Genomic DNA, 16,874 nt, shown 5'->3' on the forward strand with positions numbered 1-16,874 from the left:
GAGCATGGCCTGAATACAGAGAGGCAAACACAGTGTCGGGGAGGCGGTGGGTCAGGTGCCCAGCAGACCTGACGTGGCTCTGAGTTGGGTCTAGATGAGCTCAGATCACACTGGGGATGATGATTGTCCCCGCTGGGTCACATGTGAGCTCATGATCACCCTGGTCTGTGACCCCGCACTTCAGGCCCCCCACCTCCTCCCAGCATGGCTGCACCCCAAGCTCACAGAGTCACTCAGAGGTGGAACCCCCTGGACACACCTCCTGGTGGTGACAGTCGCGACCAGTGACCACAGACATGTCAAGGTACCCGTTGCATTGCTCTTTTATTTCTCCTCATCTGTGTAGGTGCTTTAGTTTGGTGAGAAGCACTTAGCATGCCAACTGTGTGTGTTTATAATACTGTGAATCCCTGAGTATTACATTCCCACCACCATTTGTGTAACTCATCGATATGTGTTGGTGTTGGGGTGCCTTCCAAGCATTTTATGGAATAGAGGCTTCATTCATTAGGAGCAAAAGCTGGCGCCAGCACTTGGCTTGTCTCCTGTCTGGGTTAACTCTCATCGCTCTTGTTTTACCCCACTGGAATTGCACTTTATATATATATAATTTTTCTTTTTGCTCTATTGCTTCAACATACAGAAGCTCTGGCAAGTCAAGCCTAACACGATCAGTGCTGGGAAGTGGCACACTCGCACATACCATGCCTGTGCCTTTTATTTGGTAGGACAGAACCAATCCCACGCTCCGTTTCTCCAGAGAAATTATGTTCCTGGACCCTTTAGCTGCCTGGGTTGTCTCCACAGCAGCACAAGTGGTTTTAGATGAAGTACTTGGAGTCATGTGTCTTTTTTTTTTTTTATGAGATCAGTCAACCATGGTGTGTTTCTTACTGGATTGTTTGAATGTTATGCAAAGAATCTTAAAATCACAGAACTGGAAGGGACTCTTCAGACCTCTAGAATGTTCCAAGCACAGTCACACCAAGCAATGAGATATAGTTGAGGTATCGGCAAGGGGAATCTATAAGAATTTTGGAAGAACAGTTGTTTTTGAACGTGAACCCGTAATGGTGTGCGTGGGAGGAACGACTTTGAGGCTCAAGGCAGGGAGCCATCAGAACTGGGTCTGGTCCTCTCATCGCAGGCAAATCTCATACCTCCCCTGGCTCTGAGTAGGTGGGTTCGTGCAACGAGGTGGTCACTGCAGGCCTCCATCAGCCTAACCAGCTTCCTGCGCCCGCCCCCACCGACCTCTCCAGGCACGCAGTGTAAGTGGAAATCAAGGGGCACTGAATCTGCACCTTACCCTCTGTGTGCAGGTGGGCCCCGGGCGAGTCTCCTCATTGCCCTTCCTGTGAAATATCGCCTTTTCCTATTTTCGATACTCATTTTTTCAAAAGCCTATTTTTGCTTGACATTACTCAAATTTTAAAACCTGAATTTTACCTTTTAAGCAAGGGATTTAGTCTGAACTGTGCATCAAAGGTACCAGACATAAATATCCATTAAATGAGATCCCTTTGGTTTTGCCTTTTCATAGTAGTATAATTATAAGTGACCTTGTCCACTAAGATTTCTGTTTTAAAATGAAAGAAAACATTTTGCCAATGCTTTTCGGCATTTTCTCTGTCCTCTAGAACAAAGTTAAGTTGCATTTTTCTGGATGTGAGGGTGGCTATCTATCAACGTGACGGGGAAACACAGAGATTAAGTCCATCCTGAGCATCGAGGGATCTAGATGACTCTTGAGGCTCTTAACTCTCACAGTCCAGCCTTTGCTGAGTGTCCACCACATACCAGGCTTTGAACCAGGCCTGGGGTCAAGAGGTCCATTCTGTGGTTTGGGCAGAGGCCACACAGACGAGTTGGTGTTCAGTCGCTCAGTCATGTCCGACTCTTTGTGACCCCATGGACTACAGCATGCCAGGCTTCCCTGTCCATCACCAACTCCTGGAGTTTGCTCAAACTCATGTCCTTCGAGTCGGTGATGCCATCCAACCATCTCATCCTCTGTCACCCCTTTCTCCTCCTGCCTCAATCTTTCCCAGCATCAGGGTCTTTTCCAATGAGTTGGCTCTTTGCGTCAGGTGGCCAAAGTATTAGAGCTTCAGCTTCAACATCAGTCCTTCCAATGAATATTCAGGACTGATTTCCTTTAGGATTGACTGGTTTCATGTCCTTGCTGTGGCTCATTTCTGTGCCATATGGTGACTCTAGTGACAGAGGGTGTGGGGTCCCATCCCAGGAGCTACACAGGTACTCTTGCACCCACAGGAGAGGGGGGAACCCAGCGGAAAGGACTCCAGAGCTGAGAGTTAAATGAAGAGTTGGAATGAGCTGAGGAAGGACCTGAGTTTCCAGGCTGTGGAAGCAGTGCCAGCAAAGGCCCAAGACCTGCACCAGCCTGGCACTGGGGTCCCACCCAAGGTTTGGAGCTCCAGAGTAGTGCGTGCGCAGCTGCAGTCCTCTCATCTCTATCAGACAAGATGCTCATGGCTGCAGGGGGTGAAGGGCAGCCCACAGTTCACTAAGCACCTTTACCCAGAGGCTTGCCAGACAAGTCCAGTCTACCTGCAGCTGAGGCCAGTATCACAGTTTCTTTTTCTTTGGAAACACCTGGAATTATCTTAAAAAGGACCCCTGGCTAACTAATTTTTGAACTTTGTTGTGGGGCACAGTCACCTACTGGAGGCCATGAGGTGGGGCTGGAGACCACTGCTTGCCTGATTTTGCTCTGGACGAGCTTGTTGTGAGCTCAGTCGCTAAGTCATGTCCCATTCTTTGCCACCCCACGGACTGTAGCCCGCCAGCCTCCTCTGTCCGTGGGATTCTCCAGGCAAGAATACCAGAGTGAGCTGCTACTCCCTTCTTCAGGGCTTCTTCCTCTCCCAGGGATCGACCCCAAGTCTCTTACATCTCCCCCATTGTCCGGCAGATTCTTTATTACTGTGCCACCTGGGAAGTCCCTAGATGAGCTTACAACATACTAATCCCATTATTTCCTGGGACGGGGGCAGTGGGGGGGGGGGGCAGGTTCGGCTGCTCTCCTTTGAAAAAGGACAGCCCTTGACCTGTGGAGGAGGCCATTCTGGACAGCAGAGGCCATGCACACATGTGATCTCTCCATGAGCAAGCAGACCACTGCTGTCCTCATTTCCCTCTGGCTTTACATCACTCCTGCAGCAGTGGGTCATCTCAGTACAGTGTGGTAAATGTGATAAATGCTCATGGCAGGGGCACTCGCCAAGGGAAGGGAACATTTTTCTCAATTCAGTGACTGTAAAAGGGCTCAGTAGACCCAGCTGTACAGAGCCCAGGGCCCCCTCCCCATGGTGGGCCTCGGTCCTTCCTGCTACTTGTACTGCACCCACTGGCCTTTTTCCTCCAGTGCCCGAGTATCTTATGTTTGTAACTTAATTCAGGAACATCCATGTTCGTTTTTAAACTTGAACTCAACTTCACCATCAAGAACTAGATACACACCAACCCTTAGGGTTTTAGTTTGTAATTTTGCCTTTCAAATTTATCCCTTCCACGGAGAAGCCTGTCTGGGCCTAACACAAGAAAGCAGGGTGTAAAATTAGATCTGTCCAGCACTGGAAGGGGATTCCTCCATTGTATGTCTTATGCCAGGGAATTTTTGAACAGCAAGTCCATAGACCCTTGTCTGTTTATAGTGGAAAAGATGTGGAAAGGAGATTAAAAGCCTTGAGTAAAAGTTGAATTCGATGATCATGCTTAAGATCCCTTCCAATCTGTGAGGTTATGATTCTATGACTGTTGTTACTCATTGGACTAACCCGACCATTACCAGTGACCTGCCTGCTCATGGCTGACTTAACTCAGGTAAATGGGAGTGTGTCCCACTGCCTTTGTCTGGTGTCACATCAAGTAAACAGCTACCTGTATTTTCCCAGCTAGAGCCCAGGAGGTTTGAAAAAGGTTGGAGAAGGCAGAGGTCAATCATGGTACCATCTCATTAAAAACAAATACCTCAGAATGTTCACTTCTGTGGATCCAAGTGTATCTGACTTTCTTGTGAGAGAAAGGGAATAATTGCAGGTTGGCTTAAAGGTTAGATTTGGAATGCGACCTTGATATTTAGGATCCTTTCTCTTCCCCTACCCCCACCCCCCATCTTGGTTCTCTGGGAAGCATGAGAGAGTAAACTGTAACACAAAAATGGGAAATGGTTTGAAAGAAGTTGTTCTCTTAAAACACTCTTCCCTTCATTTAAATGGATGGCTGCCTTATGTTAGTAGCATATGAAGTATGGACCAAAATACTTGTGTCGCTGGTAACCGATGTACACTTACATATTTGTGTTTTACGCCATCTGCCTTTTTTTTTTTTCAATGTACTGTCATTTTGCAGAAGAAAATATATGAAAAGTACAAAAACTGTTACTAACTGGACAACCGGGAAGGTGCTAGCCCCACATTCGTGCCTGCCTCCCACTGACTCCATAACCAGGGACAAGGACGCTTCCATCCTGCATGCCCATCAGCCTGCAGCCCAGTCGGAACCTGGCTGCCACGGCATGTTGCTTTACAAAATGTCTTTTTTTTCTTTCTTTATGAAATGAGATTCTCCAAGGGGTCAGGCTGAGAATGTCATAAGCCCAAAGCTGGAAGAGGTTTCTCAAACGTGGTTCTAGCTGAACCCTGTTGGCATCGCCACGCCCTCTACCACCAGATTCCACCAACCAGACCAAGCAGTCTTGACATTGACTTCCTGAATGTGACTAGGTGGGAATGAGCCAGGATTTCCCACAACGTTAAATGTCTGCTGAATGTTGTTCCTGAACTCTGCTCACTTTGCCTCTGTGCTTCCCTCTAACCGAAATGTGTGTGTAGCCACGACCTGTGTCAAGACCCAATGCAAGCTACCACCACAGTTTAAAATAAATCTCTGTGGAAACCTTCCTGTGGCCGTGTTATTGTTGTCGAGCTGTGCCCTGTAACCACCTGCACCCCTGCAGCCCTGCGTCACTGTTCACCAGGGTTGGCTGAGTGGTCCTTTTTATCTTTCACATAGTGAAAAAAAAAAGTGAAAGTCACTCAGTCGTGTCCAATTCTTTGCGACTCCTTGGACTGTAGCCCACCAGGTTCCTCTGTCAATGGGATTCTCCAGGCAAGAATACTGGAGTGGGTTGCCATTTCCTTCTCCAGGGGATCTTCCCAACCCAGGGACTGAACCCGGGTCTCCTACATTGCAGGCAGATTCTTTACCATCTGAATAATGAGGGAAGCCCACATATGGCTGCTTCAAGTGTGGTTGATAAGCTTTGCAAATGAAGTGAGAGAGGACTCAGGAAAAATATAGCCAGGAAAAGCCTCTATAAAAACTCATGAGACCCAGGACTTCCCTGGTGGTCCAATGGTTAAGACACTGAGCTTCCAATGCAGGGGGTGCAGGTTCGATCCCTGGTCTGGGAACAGATCCCACAGGCCATGTGGCACAGCCTGCCCCCACTGACCAAAAAAAAAAAAAAAAAAAAGCATGAGGCTTATTTATGGATTAAAAGTGGGAAGCAATCAATGGCTTGTGCTGTGCTAGGTCTTCAGTGGTGTCCGACTCTCTGTGACCCCATGGACTGTAGCCCACCAGGCTCCTCTGTCCATGGGATTCTCCAGGCAAGAATACTGGAGAGGATTGCCATGCCCTCCTCCAGGGGATCTTCCCTACCCAGGGACGGGACCCTCCTCTCTTACATCTCCTGCCTTGGCAGATGGGTTCTTTACCACTAGCGCCTCCTGGGAAGGGCCAGTGGGTGGGGCAGCTGAATTGCCCCCTCCTCCAGCCTGCCTATCAAAGCACAGCCCCACCCACACCCAGCACTCCAGCGCCCCCTGCTGTCCTTCAGGAAGGGAGAGGTGCAGGCTGGTGAAGCCGGTGCTCACCGCCCTTCCAGGCCGACCCACCAAAAAGCCGCTTTCTTGGAGCTCCCTGGCTAAGGGCCTGATCCGAGCACCTCAGGTATCCCCGAGGCCCGGCAAGGTGGGACTCGCTGAGCTGTGCCCGCCCCTCCCCGGGTCCTCCTCCCCCGTTGGTGCCGAGTTAACGTTCATTTCCCCTTGAACTTCCAGAGTGCATGCAGAGCTTTCCTAAATCTGTCCACCAATTGTGTTAGAGCTCTCCCTGGTTTCACTAAGACATAAAATGCAAATAATTTAAAATTTTTCAAAAAAAAAATAATAAAAGTTTTACCAAACGGCAACACCAGGTTGCCAAGTGCATAATTGAAGCCGCTTCTAATCTTAGCACCTGTAAACCAGGCCACCAGTGACTGCTTGTAAATAAGCACTGACCCTTGGTTCCGCCTTGCCCCTGAAGCCTCAGGGCCAGGTCAGGGCAGTGTAGCACCCCCTCCTTCCCCCTCTCGGCCCTGCTCCCCTCATACTGACAGTGACAGAGAATCTTTAAAAAACCACACTCACAAATCAAGGAGAGATTTACACAGAACCAGCTACTGCGGAAGATGAAGGTTCACTTGCTCTCAGCCACAATCATATGTATTTTAAAATAAAAGTTTCCATTCCTGGGCTGCTCATTGCTACAGGGGGTAATCTTTAGGGGGTTTTTCCTTCCATGAATTTTAGCACACTTGTCAGTTAAATGCTGATGTTAGTAGCTAACACGTATCAAGTCTTAACGATGCACCGGGCTTTCTGCTAAGAGCGTTACAAGTGGTAACTCACTGAAGCGTTACAACCACCCCGTGAGGTAGGGAGCACTCACATCTCCGCTGACAGGGAAAATGAGGCCCCCGGAGGGCAAGTTAACCCAGCTGCAGTCCCATGAGGCGGTGGTGAGTCAAGCTTTCAGTCCTAGGCTTTGTATATGAAGAAAGGACTAATTTCTGTGACTCCTGATGGAGAGGAAACAGCCGTGGAAGGTGGGCCAGGCTAGGCGGGGAAGGCGCAGTGGTGTCTCCTCGCTGGCCACCGGTCCGCACCTCGCCGCATTTTCTGAGGTGATTCCGGCCCCGTGTTGGGCCTAGCCTGGGCTATTTAAATCTCCGAGCCAGCCCTTCCAAGATCTCAACGAGTTTCTCCTCTTCGGCCGGTGAGGACGACGTCCTCGCAAGAGGCAAGTGTGTGGGCGCCGGTTTCCGGTCTATAGACGTGAGGGAGGAAAACGAAGTCGTGAGCGGCAGGGCCGGGCCTCGGGCCAGTCGTTTCACGGCCACCTGCCGGGGGCGCCCACACGGGAAGGGGGTCGGCCGGCCCTGCGCTCAGAAGGGGGCTCAGGAGGGAGGCTGGGCGCCGACAGTGTCGGCCGGACTCCAGGGGCTGGCTGGTGGGGGCCGGGACCGGGGAGTGTGGAGTATTTGGTCTGGCAGGTGATAGTGAGAGGAGAAGGTACGGCCACGCTCCAGGCCGCCACAGGGTCCCCAGAGCTCCATCCCGGCCCACGCAAGCGTGGCCACCTCCGAGGTGGGCGAGAGCCTCCACCCTCTTTCCTCAGCCTGCCCCCTCTCTCGGGCCTGCCTGTTGGGATCCCGCCCCGGGTAGGGAGCAAACGCTGAACAGAGAGCCGCCCCCCAGCAACAGAAAAGCAGAGATTCACTCCCAGACCCTGGGCTCCCGCAAAGGAGCTTCCAATCTCCGAGGTGCCCCGCGGGCCCAGCCATGCCCAAGACTCTGAGGTCGGGGGTCACAACCCCAGGACTGACTGCGCCCTCACGGGACCCACCGCGTTCAGGAAGGTGGATGCAAAAAGCCGGGAGTGCAGAGCCAGAGGTGAGGCCCTTCCCCAGACAACAGGCGAAGGAGCCGTCCCCCCACGGCAGACCAGCACATCACCGGGAAGGGGGACAGCCTCTCCCCATCTGACTTCACAGAGAGAGGAGGGTCCACCTCCAGAGACCCTCGGGCTGTGGTTTAGAGAGAAAGTCACCTTGGAAGAAGCAGCCGCTGGGCTGGGCGGTGGCAGCGGGGGCGAGAGCCAGCCACAGCACTGTGTCCGCGCCCTGGGCCTCGGAGCGCAGCCTGGCCCCCAGCCTGGCGTGGAAGCCGGGCATCGACAGCCGCACGCCTGCAGGGGGGGTGGGTGGGCACACAGACAGGGCCGTGAGGACAGCGCCCTCAGCCTCAACTGAGCTGGCCGCTTTAATACCAAAATAACCACGCGGAGATGGAATGAGATCACCAACTGCCCTCTTTCCACTTCAAAACAGCGTTCCTGAAGGCTGTTGGCCTTGGCCCAGACAGGCCTGTCCCCTGGGAGCAAAATCCCCTGGGCCTCCCTGATTCCCATCCTAAGAAATGAGGGTCACACCTGAGGCCGAAAGAGCATCAGACTCCCCCCCGCCCCTCCTGGGGGACCCATCTCTCTCTCAAGGCTTCTGACCTCTCCCGGGATCCAGGCTGAGTGTCCTTCGGCTGCGAGAGTGTTCTCTGCTTTTTCAGTGAGGCGTGTTGGAACAAGGGAAGGGACTCTTTCCTCCCTCTCCCTCGTCCTCCCCAGCACTGGCTGCAGGCTATACCCCCCCCCCCCCCATACACACACCCATTTGCCCACAGACCTCGGGGAACACACAGTCTTTACAGTCAGCACTCTGGGAAACACAACTGTTCTCTCATGAAGCCAAAGAAAGCAGAGAAAACAACATTTGAGAGATGTAATGAGATCAGAGGATTTCAGAGAAAGGATCATCTAAAAACTAAAAAATAAATGTTTTTTTTTTTTTCCCTTTACAGAAACAGTACTTGCTTATTGTGGGAAAATTAGGGAATACTTCTGATGAGTAAACAGAAGAATTTGAGTCCTCCATTGGTCTTCCCAGCTGGCACTAGTGGTAAAGAACCCACCTGCCAATGCAGGAGACGTAAGAGACGTGGGCTCAATCCCTGGGTCGGGAAGACCCCCTGGAGGAAGGAATGACTACCCACTCCAGCAGTCTTGCCTGGAGAATCGCATGGACAGAGGAGCCTGGCGGGCTACAGTCCATGGGGTCAAAAGGAGTTGGACACGAGTGAAGCAACTTAGCGTGCACACACACATCATACTCGGGGAGGACAAGTGTCTGTGGGCTCAGGCCCTTCCCCAGCCCTCCCTCTGGACACGGAGGCCCAGTCAGCGGCCTCTGAGAAGCCCTGTGACCTGTGGACCACAGACAGCTGACCGCACCCTGACCCAGATGCTGGACTCAGGTGGTGAGCTCGGAGCGCAGACTTGGCCAGTGCACAGGTTGACGTGAGGACTGTCAGGGTGATGTCCTGCGGGGAGGAGAGGCTGGTGGTTCTCCACTGGCTGATGGAGCTACCTGGTCAGGCAGGGCTGGGCACATCTCCCGCCAGGAAGTGACACGAAATAAGAAGTTGCCCTCTCTCGACAGCCCTGGCCCGAGTGCCTCCTGGGGTGCTCAGTGGAGGACACCCCCCCCTTTGCATTTACAACAGGAGGCTGCCAGATGTCCTCAGATCCACCCCCACCACCACCACCCCCCACCTGGCAGGCTGGCCTGCTACACCTCTTCCTGCCTGGTCTCCGTGGGATGCAACGGAGCACGACACACCCCCTTCATGGGGATGTGGGCGTAGTGAAAATAAGACCAGAAGGCTGTAAGGTCTGAGGGCCCGATACCTGCGTTTAATGAGATAGCGCCGTTTGCTTCCCATAGACATTTATCCGCAGCGGTGTTCAGGGCTGAACAGATTTCCCATGCAGGTGTTCCCTAATTTATCAACTCACTCTCCAAGCACCAGTGCTGGGACGAGCAACCTCATTTTCCGCATCTCTTAGGAGGAATTCCAAGGATGTAGATGCAGATATTAAGGCCTCTGCTAAACCAGCTTTTGGAAGGTGACAGCAAGCATATGAGAGCCTGCCTCTCACTAGACTGTGGCCGGGCCCAGCCGGGACGTCCCGGCCCCTCTGTGTGCCTCAGTTTCCCCAGATGTAAATGGACGTGACGGCGGTGCCCACCCCAGGAGGGCGGTGAGGGCACAGCCGATGGTAGAGAGGCAGCGCTGGGAGCAGCGCCGGGCCCTCAAGTGTCCCAGGCGTGCTGCCACGGCTGCCGGTTTCAGTTCCCTTGGCGGGGGAGGAGGAAAGAGCTACAGAGCCCAAGTGATGTGCCCGAGGTCTCAGAGGTGAGAGGGGCTGACCCCGCAGAGAGTTCTGTTCTCCTTCCCCTTTTCCACGTTTCCAGAGAATCCCACCTGTCCCCTTAGTGACTGTTACTTCCCCTTGTGCAGTCACTAGTTCTAGAAACCCAAGCAGTGCGGAGGTAGCCTGGCCTATCCGCACGTCCCCTATCAGCATCTGCCGTAACACTGGGTGTGGACCAAGCGCCCTCTGTCCCGAGGGAGGGGTCCCCAGCCGGGCGCCACCCACTCCCTGGGCCACGCGCCCCTGGGGCACTGACCATGCCGCCTCTGCCTCTGAGGACCGGGCTTCTCCCTCTCCAGTCCCAGCCTGCCCGGCTCCCGTGGAATCAAAGCCATACCTCATGCTCCTGATACCGGGTCTAGGTCATTCCTGGGGAGATTCCATCCTGCGGCCGCCCAGATATCTTTAGATGAAACATGGGCAGCAGGGAACTTAAAGACCTACCTGGGGTGTCGACCCAGCCGGGATGCATGCACGAGAAGTGGATGGCCGGGTGCGCTCGGGCCCACTGCTCCGTCAGAACCACCTGCTGCCTCTGGAACAGGATGAGGGTGAACAGATGGGAGGGGGAAGTAGGGGGGCGGCGGGTGTGCAGAGCCCCTGTCCCCCGCCCTCCACAAGGTCAGATCGCACCTTCCTCTAGAATCATCGGCTCTTCACCCAGCGAGCTCTGGCTGTGACCCAGGGCTCTGTCCGGGCCCTGCCATCTGAGACACAGACAGGCCAGCAGCGGGAATGACGCTGCCCGCAGCCTGGAGGATACCCCCTCCCTCCCCCAAAAAGTACACCCACAGCGCCCTCTCTCCTAGTTGCTCGTTGTTACCGTATTTGCTGCTGGACGTGAGCGCGGTGGGAGCATAGAGTGCCCCCGGCCCCCCGCACAGGCAGGCACTGAGTGGGTGTCCATGGACACGTGAAGAACCTTGGAGTGTGGGAACCTTCCTGGGATGCTTAGAGAATGCATCTGTTGCAAATTTCTTAAAAAACTGTCAAGTACCCCCACGTAAGCCTCAGCTGTGTGGAGGCCACTGCCCCGCTCCCAAGGCAGTTCGATTACATTTTACAAAGAGCTCCACCTGGGCCCCATTTATGGAGTGAGTGGTTTGTTCCCAGGTTCCATGGAAAATCTGTAAAGAAGTCTGATGCCTCAGACTGGTGGGATGCTGAGTCATGACAAGTCACCCACCAGGAGCTGGTCTGGGGGTTGGTGAGCGAAAGTGCAGGAGTGAGGGAGGGGGGTGGGACAGGACTCCCCTCCAACAAGAGGGAAAGCTGTGGGCGAGGGCAGCTTCACAAACCACCAGGGAGCCCCCCAGCAGGTGAACTGAAGGGCAGGAGTCGTGAATGTGGCCGGTATACAGCCGGCTCCTAGAGCAGCTGTGAGAAGCTGAGACACAGAACTTTCTGTTCCAAGTGGGCATGAGACCAGACTTCTGCGCTTTCATGTCTTCAGAACTGGATGTGCATCACCCTCACTGGGCTTCCCAGGTGGTGCTAGTGGTAGAGAATCCGCCTGCCAGTGCAGGAGACATGAGAGACACAGGTTCGATTCCTGGGCCGGGAAGATCCCCTGGAAGAGGGCGTGACAACCCAACCCAGTATTCTTGCCTGGAGAATCCCATGGACAGAGGAGCTTGGTGGGCTACAGTCCATGGGGTCGCAAAGAGTCAGACACGATGGAAGCGACTCAGTGCACACCCCACAAAGGGAGCCAGAAACCCAGCGCGGTTCTGGTGGCATCCGCCCAGCCAGTGAGCAGGGGCTGCCCAGGGAGAGAGAGGGGACCCCCTGGGTCCATTTCCCCTCTGAGCCATGCAGGACAAAGAACCTCTGCTGAGTCCTGCTGTGGGGAGTCACCTGCTCTCACCACCCTCTTTGTGGGTCTGAGAAATCTGGGAAGAGAGGTGGCAGCTCTTGTGGCTCCTCCTCAGGGTGAGCTGAAGCCCCGCACCCCCAGCCGGGTCCAGGCAGAGCTGAGCTGGGCTTCTGATGGAGAAGGATTCTCTCTCCCGTGAGGGACATTCAGGTGCTCTGGGAAACAGATCCAAGCTAATCTGTATCCCAGAGTAAGCCTTCCATGGCAAACAGCCCAGGTGACCGTGTTGAGAACAGCCCCTCACTTACTTTGTTCTGCGCATAGACCATGGTGCCGTCGAACGCTGTCCTTTCTGACTGCAGGTCATCGGTGTTCAGTTTCTGAACCAGCATTCCTCCAGAGGACACTGTTATCTGCAGTAAACAGAGATTTGTGAAGAAAAGTTCGTAATACCTGCCTATCCCTCTTCTCCGTGTATCTGTTTCTTATTGCTCTTGCGACAAATGACCACAAACTAAGAGGCTTATAAAAGTGCAGGTGAATTCCCCCAGCTCTGGAAGCCAGAGGTCTGAAATGTGTCTTGTGGGGCTAAAATTGAAGTGTCAGTAGAGACCTTCTGGCAGTTTGACGGGGGAATTCATTCCTTGGCTTCTCCGGCCTCCGGAGGCCACTCACAGGCCTTGGTTTGTGGCCGTACCACCCTGACTGCCTCTGCTTCCCTCCTCACGTCTCCTCTGACTTGGGCCCTCTTCTGAGGACCCCTGGGGCTGCACTAGCCCACCTGGATAATCCACAAAACCCACCCCCATATCACGATCCTTCACTTAATCACATCTGTAGAGTCCCTTCTGCCAGGTCAAGGTGACACAGTCCGAGGAACTGGGACCTGGGCCTCGGGGGTCCGGGGAGGTCATTATTCATCCCCCACCCCCCCAAAGCAGAGAGAAGGCAGCCTGCATGGACTGCCCTCTTCCTGACTTCTCTCATTTCTGTCACGTTAACCCATGAGCCGTTAACTCCATAGCTGTCCCCTACCTGTCCCCGCTGGACTGGCGGGATCTCCAGGAAGTACACCCACCCACCCCTGCCTGCCTCCCCCCTCTGCCCCCTTTCCCAGTGCTTTGCCGACTCTCAGGTGACTTTGGGGAAGAGACTTCGGTGAGGGCTGGGGTCTTGAACGTGGCCCTTTGCATGGCTCTGCCTCCCTTTTCATGGGCTCTGTGTGCAACCACCCAACCAGGATGAGAGGCAGGAGCAGGAGACGTGGAGGAGCCTCTGAGAGCAAGAGGAGGTGGGGTTGACAGCCGGCTCCCAGGAAGCCCTTACTGCCAGAAGGAGCATCCTGGAAGCCCAGGCCATGCCTCCGGAGCTCCGCAAGTACGTGTGTCCACGGGACAAAGCCCCAGGCCAACCTTCACCTAGGCCTGGACTCCTGTCCACTCCATCAGCAACTCCCCAGACCCACCTGGACGCTGCCTGGGCCGGCTCACCACTGCCGGATCTCAGGTTATCAAACCTCAAGGCCTCTGGACCCCGGGGACCGAATTTGGCCCTCACTGTGGATGCGGACAGCATGCCCCCACCTTGGGACAGTTGGGGCCGCAAATGTAGGACCACTGATTCCCCATCCGGAACAGAGCTGCTGACTTACAAGACATCCCCAGAGTCAACTCACCACTCTGGGGTCGTGTTCTTTCTCCAAGACGGGGATCAGGGCGGTCGTGAGAACATACACACCTGTGGGGGCACGGAGTGTTCGTGAGGTCACGGGGCCGTTGGGGGACTCGGGACCCCTCCTGTTAGACGCTCTGGGTGGAGGTGAGGTGGCCCCCTTACCTGTTTCCTCCAGGTGAACGGCAAGTGGCTGCCTGAGCCGCAGTCTCCTCCCCTCGGAGGGTTTTTATTTCAACACTGGGACCAGCCCTGTATTGCTATTACTCACTAGCCTGTCCCTTCTCCAGCCTCACAGGGTTTCCTTTCCCCAGGATTGGAACAAAGATGCCTTAGAACCTCAGAGACTGAGACGAAAAGATGTCCACACCAGAGGAAGAAAAAAAGCAAACTGCACAATAGTCTGTGAACCCACTTTGAGGAGGAGAAAAAATGTATATAGACACACATGTTCGTTATGTCTAGCCTTTACATGGAAAAAATATGAAGAAGAAACATGAAACGTAGCAACACGGCTTAGGCCCCGAGGGTGGGATTAAGGAAAACATTTCCTTCCTCTACTGGACAGTTCTGTACAGTTTGAAATTTAAATATTTTTACAATGAGCATAGAATCTTACAATTATTTCTGTAATCATAAAAGCCATATATATGACATTTTTAATGAGAAAAATATTGCTGAAGTGTTATTTGACATGGAAAGATACTCACAGTATACAGAATGAAGCATTATACAACATCAGGAAGAACATAATTCCATTTTGTAAGGAAAGATGGGTCAGAATGAGGAAGAAGTATCTGCAAGGATGACATTTTGGTACGCTGAAATGTTTAACATGCTTCTCTCTGAGTGGACAATTATGTCTGCGTTAGTCTCTCAGTTGTGTCCGACTCTTTTCGATCCTGTGGGTTGTAGCCCACCAGGCTCCTCTGTCCATGGGACTCTCCAGACAGGAATACTGGAGTGGGTTGCCATTCCCTTCTCCAGGGGATCTTCCCGACTCAGGGATCGAACCCCTGTCTTCTGCATTGCAGGGGGATTCTTTATGGTCTGAGCCACCAGCTTATGTCTATGTTCTTATGCTCATGTGTATTTTTTTCCCCAAACAATGAACATTATTACCTTGTGTTAAGGGGTGGCGGCAGTGGGGATGGGTTTAAATGAAAGCCCTGGGCTCTTTCCTGAGTCACTCAGTTCCTGCCTGACCAGCTCTGCCCACTACCTGGAGCCCAGCACGTGTCCCACCCTGCACCCAAGCTCACGGGAGCAGCCTGGCACCGTGGGGAGGGCACTGGGGGAGCCAGGGGTCTGCATTTGAGTCCTGGTTGGCACCTGCCAGTGGCGTGACCAGGGGCAGGTCGACAGAGCAGTATGGCCTGGGTTTCTTTACTTGCGAAAAGGAGACGACAGCTGGCCAGCCCACCTCCTGGAATCAGAAGCTTTGTGCCTGCGAGCTGGAATGCTCTCTGTGCACACTGGTTGTTACCATTTTATTTCTTTATCATTATTACCATTATTATTAGCGATTCTCAGTCGTGCCTGTCACCTCACACAGCATTCTCAGTTCTCCATACCCCAAACTGTGGCTGGAGGGGCCAGCCTTGTTAATATTCGTATTTGTTTGTTTGTTTTTTATGTTCGTGATTTTAAATGTCTGGTGAATGCTGGGTCTCCGGCAGCTGTTTGCCTCCATGCGGTGGCCTTAAACCCTTCCTTTGTATGCACTGCTGGTGACTCTCTCTGTGATTTAATTTTCGAGAAGTAGAAAGGACTTCTGCCAAAAGCTATCAGCCCTGCCACGACGGATAGTCATAAATGACTCCTTGGCGGAAAGGAAAGGAAAGTTGGAAGCAGGTTCCACGCGGAAGGCTTCACCCTCTCCCTGAGAGGCCCCACTGCTCCCCTCCAGGATCAGACTTGCTCACCCCGCTGACCCAGCACACCTCCAGGATGAAGGAGAGCTGGGGGGCCCCTTTGCGCCTCTCCCCGCAACCCAGGAGACAGTGATGTGTTTTGTTTTCTGCTTCAGCCTATGTGAGAATATGCTGTATCCATTTAGATGCTAGCAGAGTTACCCTGTGGGATTTCCCTGGTGGCTCCCTGGTAAAGAATCTGCCTGCAATGCGGGAGACGTGGGCTCAATCCCTGGGCTGGGAAGATCCCCTGGAGAAAGGAAATGGCAACCCGTTCAAGTATTCTTGCTTGGAGCACTTCTTGGACAGAGGAGCCTGGCAGGCTACAGTCCACAAGAGAGTTGGACATGACCGAAGGACAGACACTTTCAGAGTTACCCTGCAGGAAGATTAGCCGGGCCGCTCATCCGCACAGCCAGGTAGTAGGTGCTTTTCTAAAAACTCCTGGGGAAACTGCAGTTTTTAACAACAGGCCTTCCGGGGTCTCTTCTATCTTAAAAAAAAAAAAAAAAAGAGATCTCCCTGCAAGTCACTGCAGAGTACTCATCTCAGTGCTCAGAGATGACCTAGAAGGGGAGGTCACCTAGAGAGGAGGGGAGGAGATTCAAGAGGGTGGGGATATATGTGTATATATGGCTGATTCATGTTGTTGTACAGCAGAAACTAACAACATTATAAAGCGACCATACTCCAAATAAAAAAAAAAATTCTCCCTCATCCCAAGTCCCCCACCCTACTTCCTGGGGCCCAGCTAAAGCCCCAAGCAGATCTGAGCCATCATGCATGTTTTTTGCCTCCTGGGTCTCCAGCTTTATCATTTCACAACACGTGTCACTCTACACATGCAGCAAGCATTTCTCCTCCCTCAGAAGGAGATGAAGCCTCTCTTTCCGGTCATAAGCGATTTAGACTCCTCCAGCCTCCTAGCCTCCCTTCCGAGGCCCCTCCTATATACCTTCCGTGTCTTTTCAGACCAGCAAAGAGAAACACAAGAAAAATCTGCTAAATGCCCCGTATAACTTCCTTGTTCCTGTTCCCTTCTGCCTATAAAATTTCTAGCCTTGTACAGCTCTTTCATGCCCCATCTACTGCTAAATGGATGCTCCCTAATTTTATGAATCTCTGATTAAAGCCAATGAGAACTTTTTAAAAAAATCTGCTAAGTTAATAACATAAAAATGTATAAGCAATATGTATGTATATATTTGGGGTCCCCTGGTGACTCAGATGGTAAAGAATCTGCCTGCAATGCAGGAGATCCAGGTTCAATCCCTGGGTGGGGAAGATCCCCTGGAGAAGGGAATGGCTACCCACTCCAGCATTCTTGCCTGGAGAATCCCATGAACAGAAGA

The 16,874-nt window shown here is 52.9% G+C and overlaps 1 protein-coding gene across 7 annotated transcripts in view; it reads right to left on the reverse strand.

Moving 5' to 3' along the window:
- Positions 1–6,507: 6,507 nt before the first annotated feature.
- DHRS12 (dehydrogenase/reductase 12) overlaps positions 6,508–16,874 on the reverse strand; it is a 40,980-nt gene continuing 30,613 nt past the window's right edge. For 5 of the 7 annotated variants that reach the window (XM_065902258.1, XM_065902255.1, XM_065902261.1 and 2 more), the window contains 5 exons: positions 13,614–13,675; positions 12,247–12,351; positions 10,567–10,657; positions 7,906–8,043; positions 6,508–7,122 (listed from right to left, as the gene is read on the reverse strand). In XM_065902258.1, the coding sequence (XP_065758330.1) occupies positions 7,013–7,122; positions 7,906–8,043; positions 10,567–10,657; positions 12,247–12,351; positions 13,614–13,675 (506 nt within the window). In that variant the 3' untranslated portion in view covers positions 6,508–7,012. Of the gene's footprint in view, positions 7,123–7,905; positions 8,044–8,532; positions 9,228–10,566; positions 10,658–12,246; positions 12,352–13,613; positions 13,676–16,874 lie in introns of those variants that run through there. The other 2 variants (XM_065902257.1, XM_065902256.1) reach the window with 2 other exon arrangements.

The sequence above is a fragment of the Muntiacus reevesi genome, chromosome 11 (assembly GCF_963930625.1).
Source record: "Muntiacus reevesi chromosome 11, mMunRee1.1, whole genome shotgun sequence".
NCBI lineage: Eukaryota > Metazoa > Chordata > Mammalia > Artiodactyla > Cervidae > Muntiacus > Muntiacus reevesi.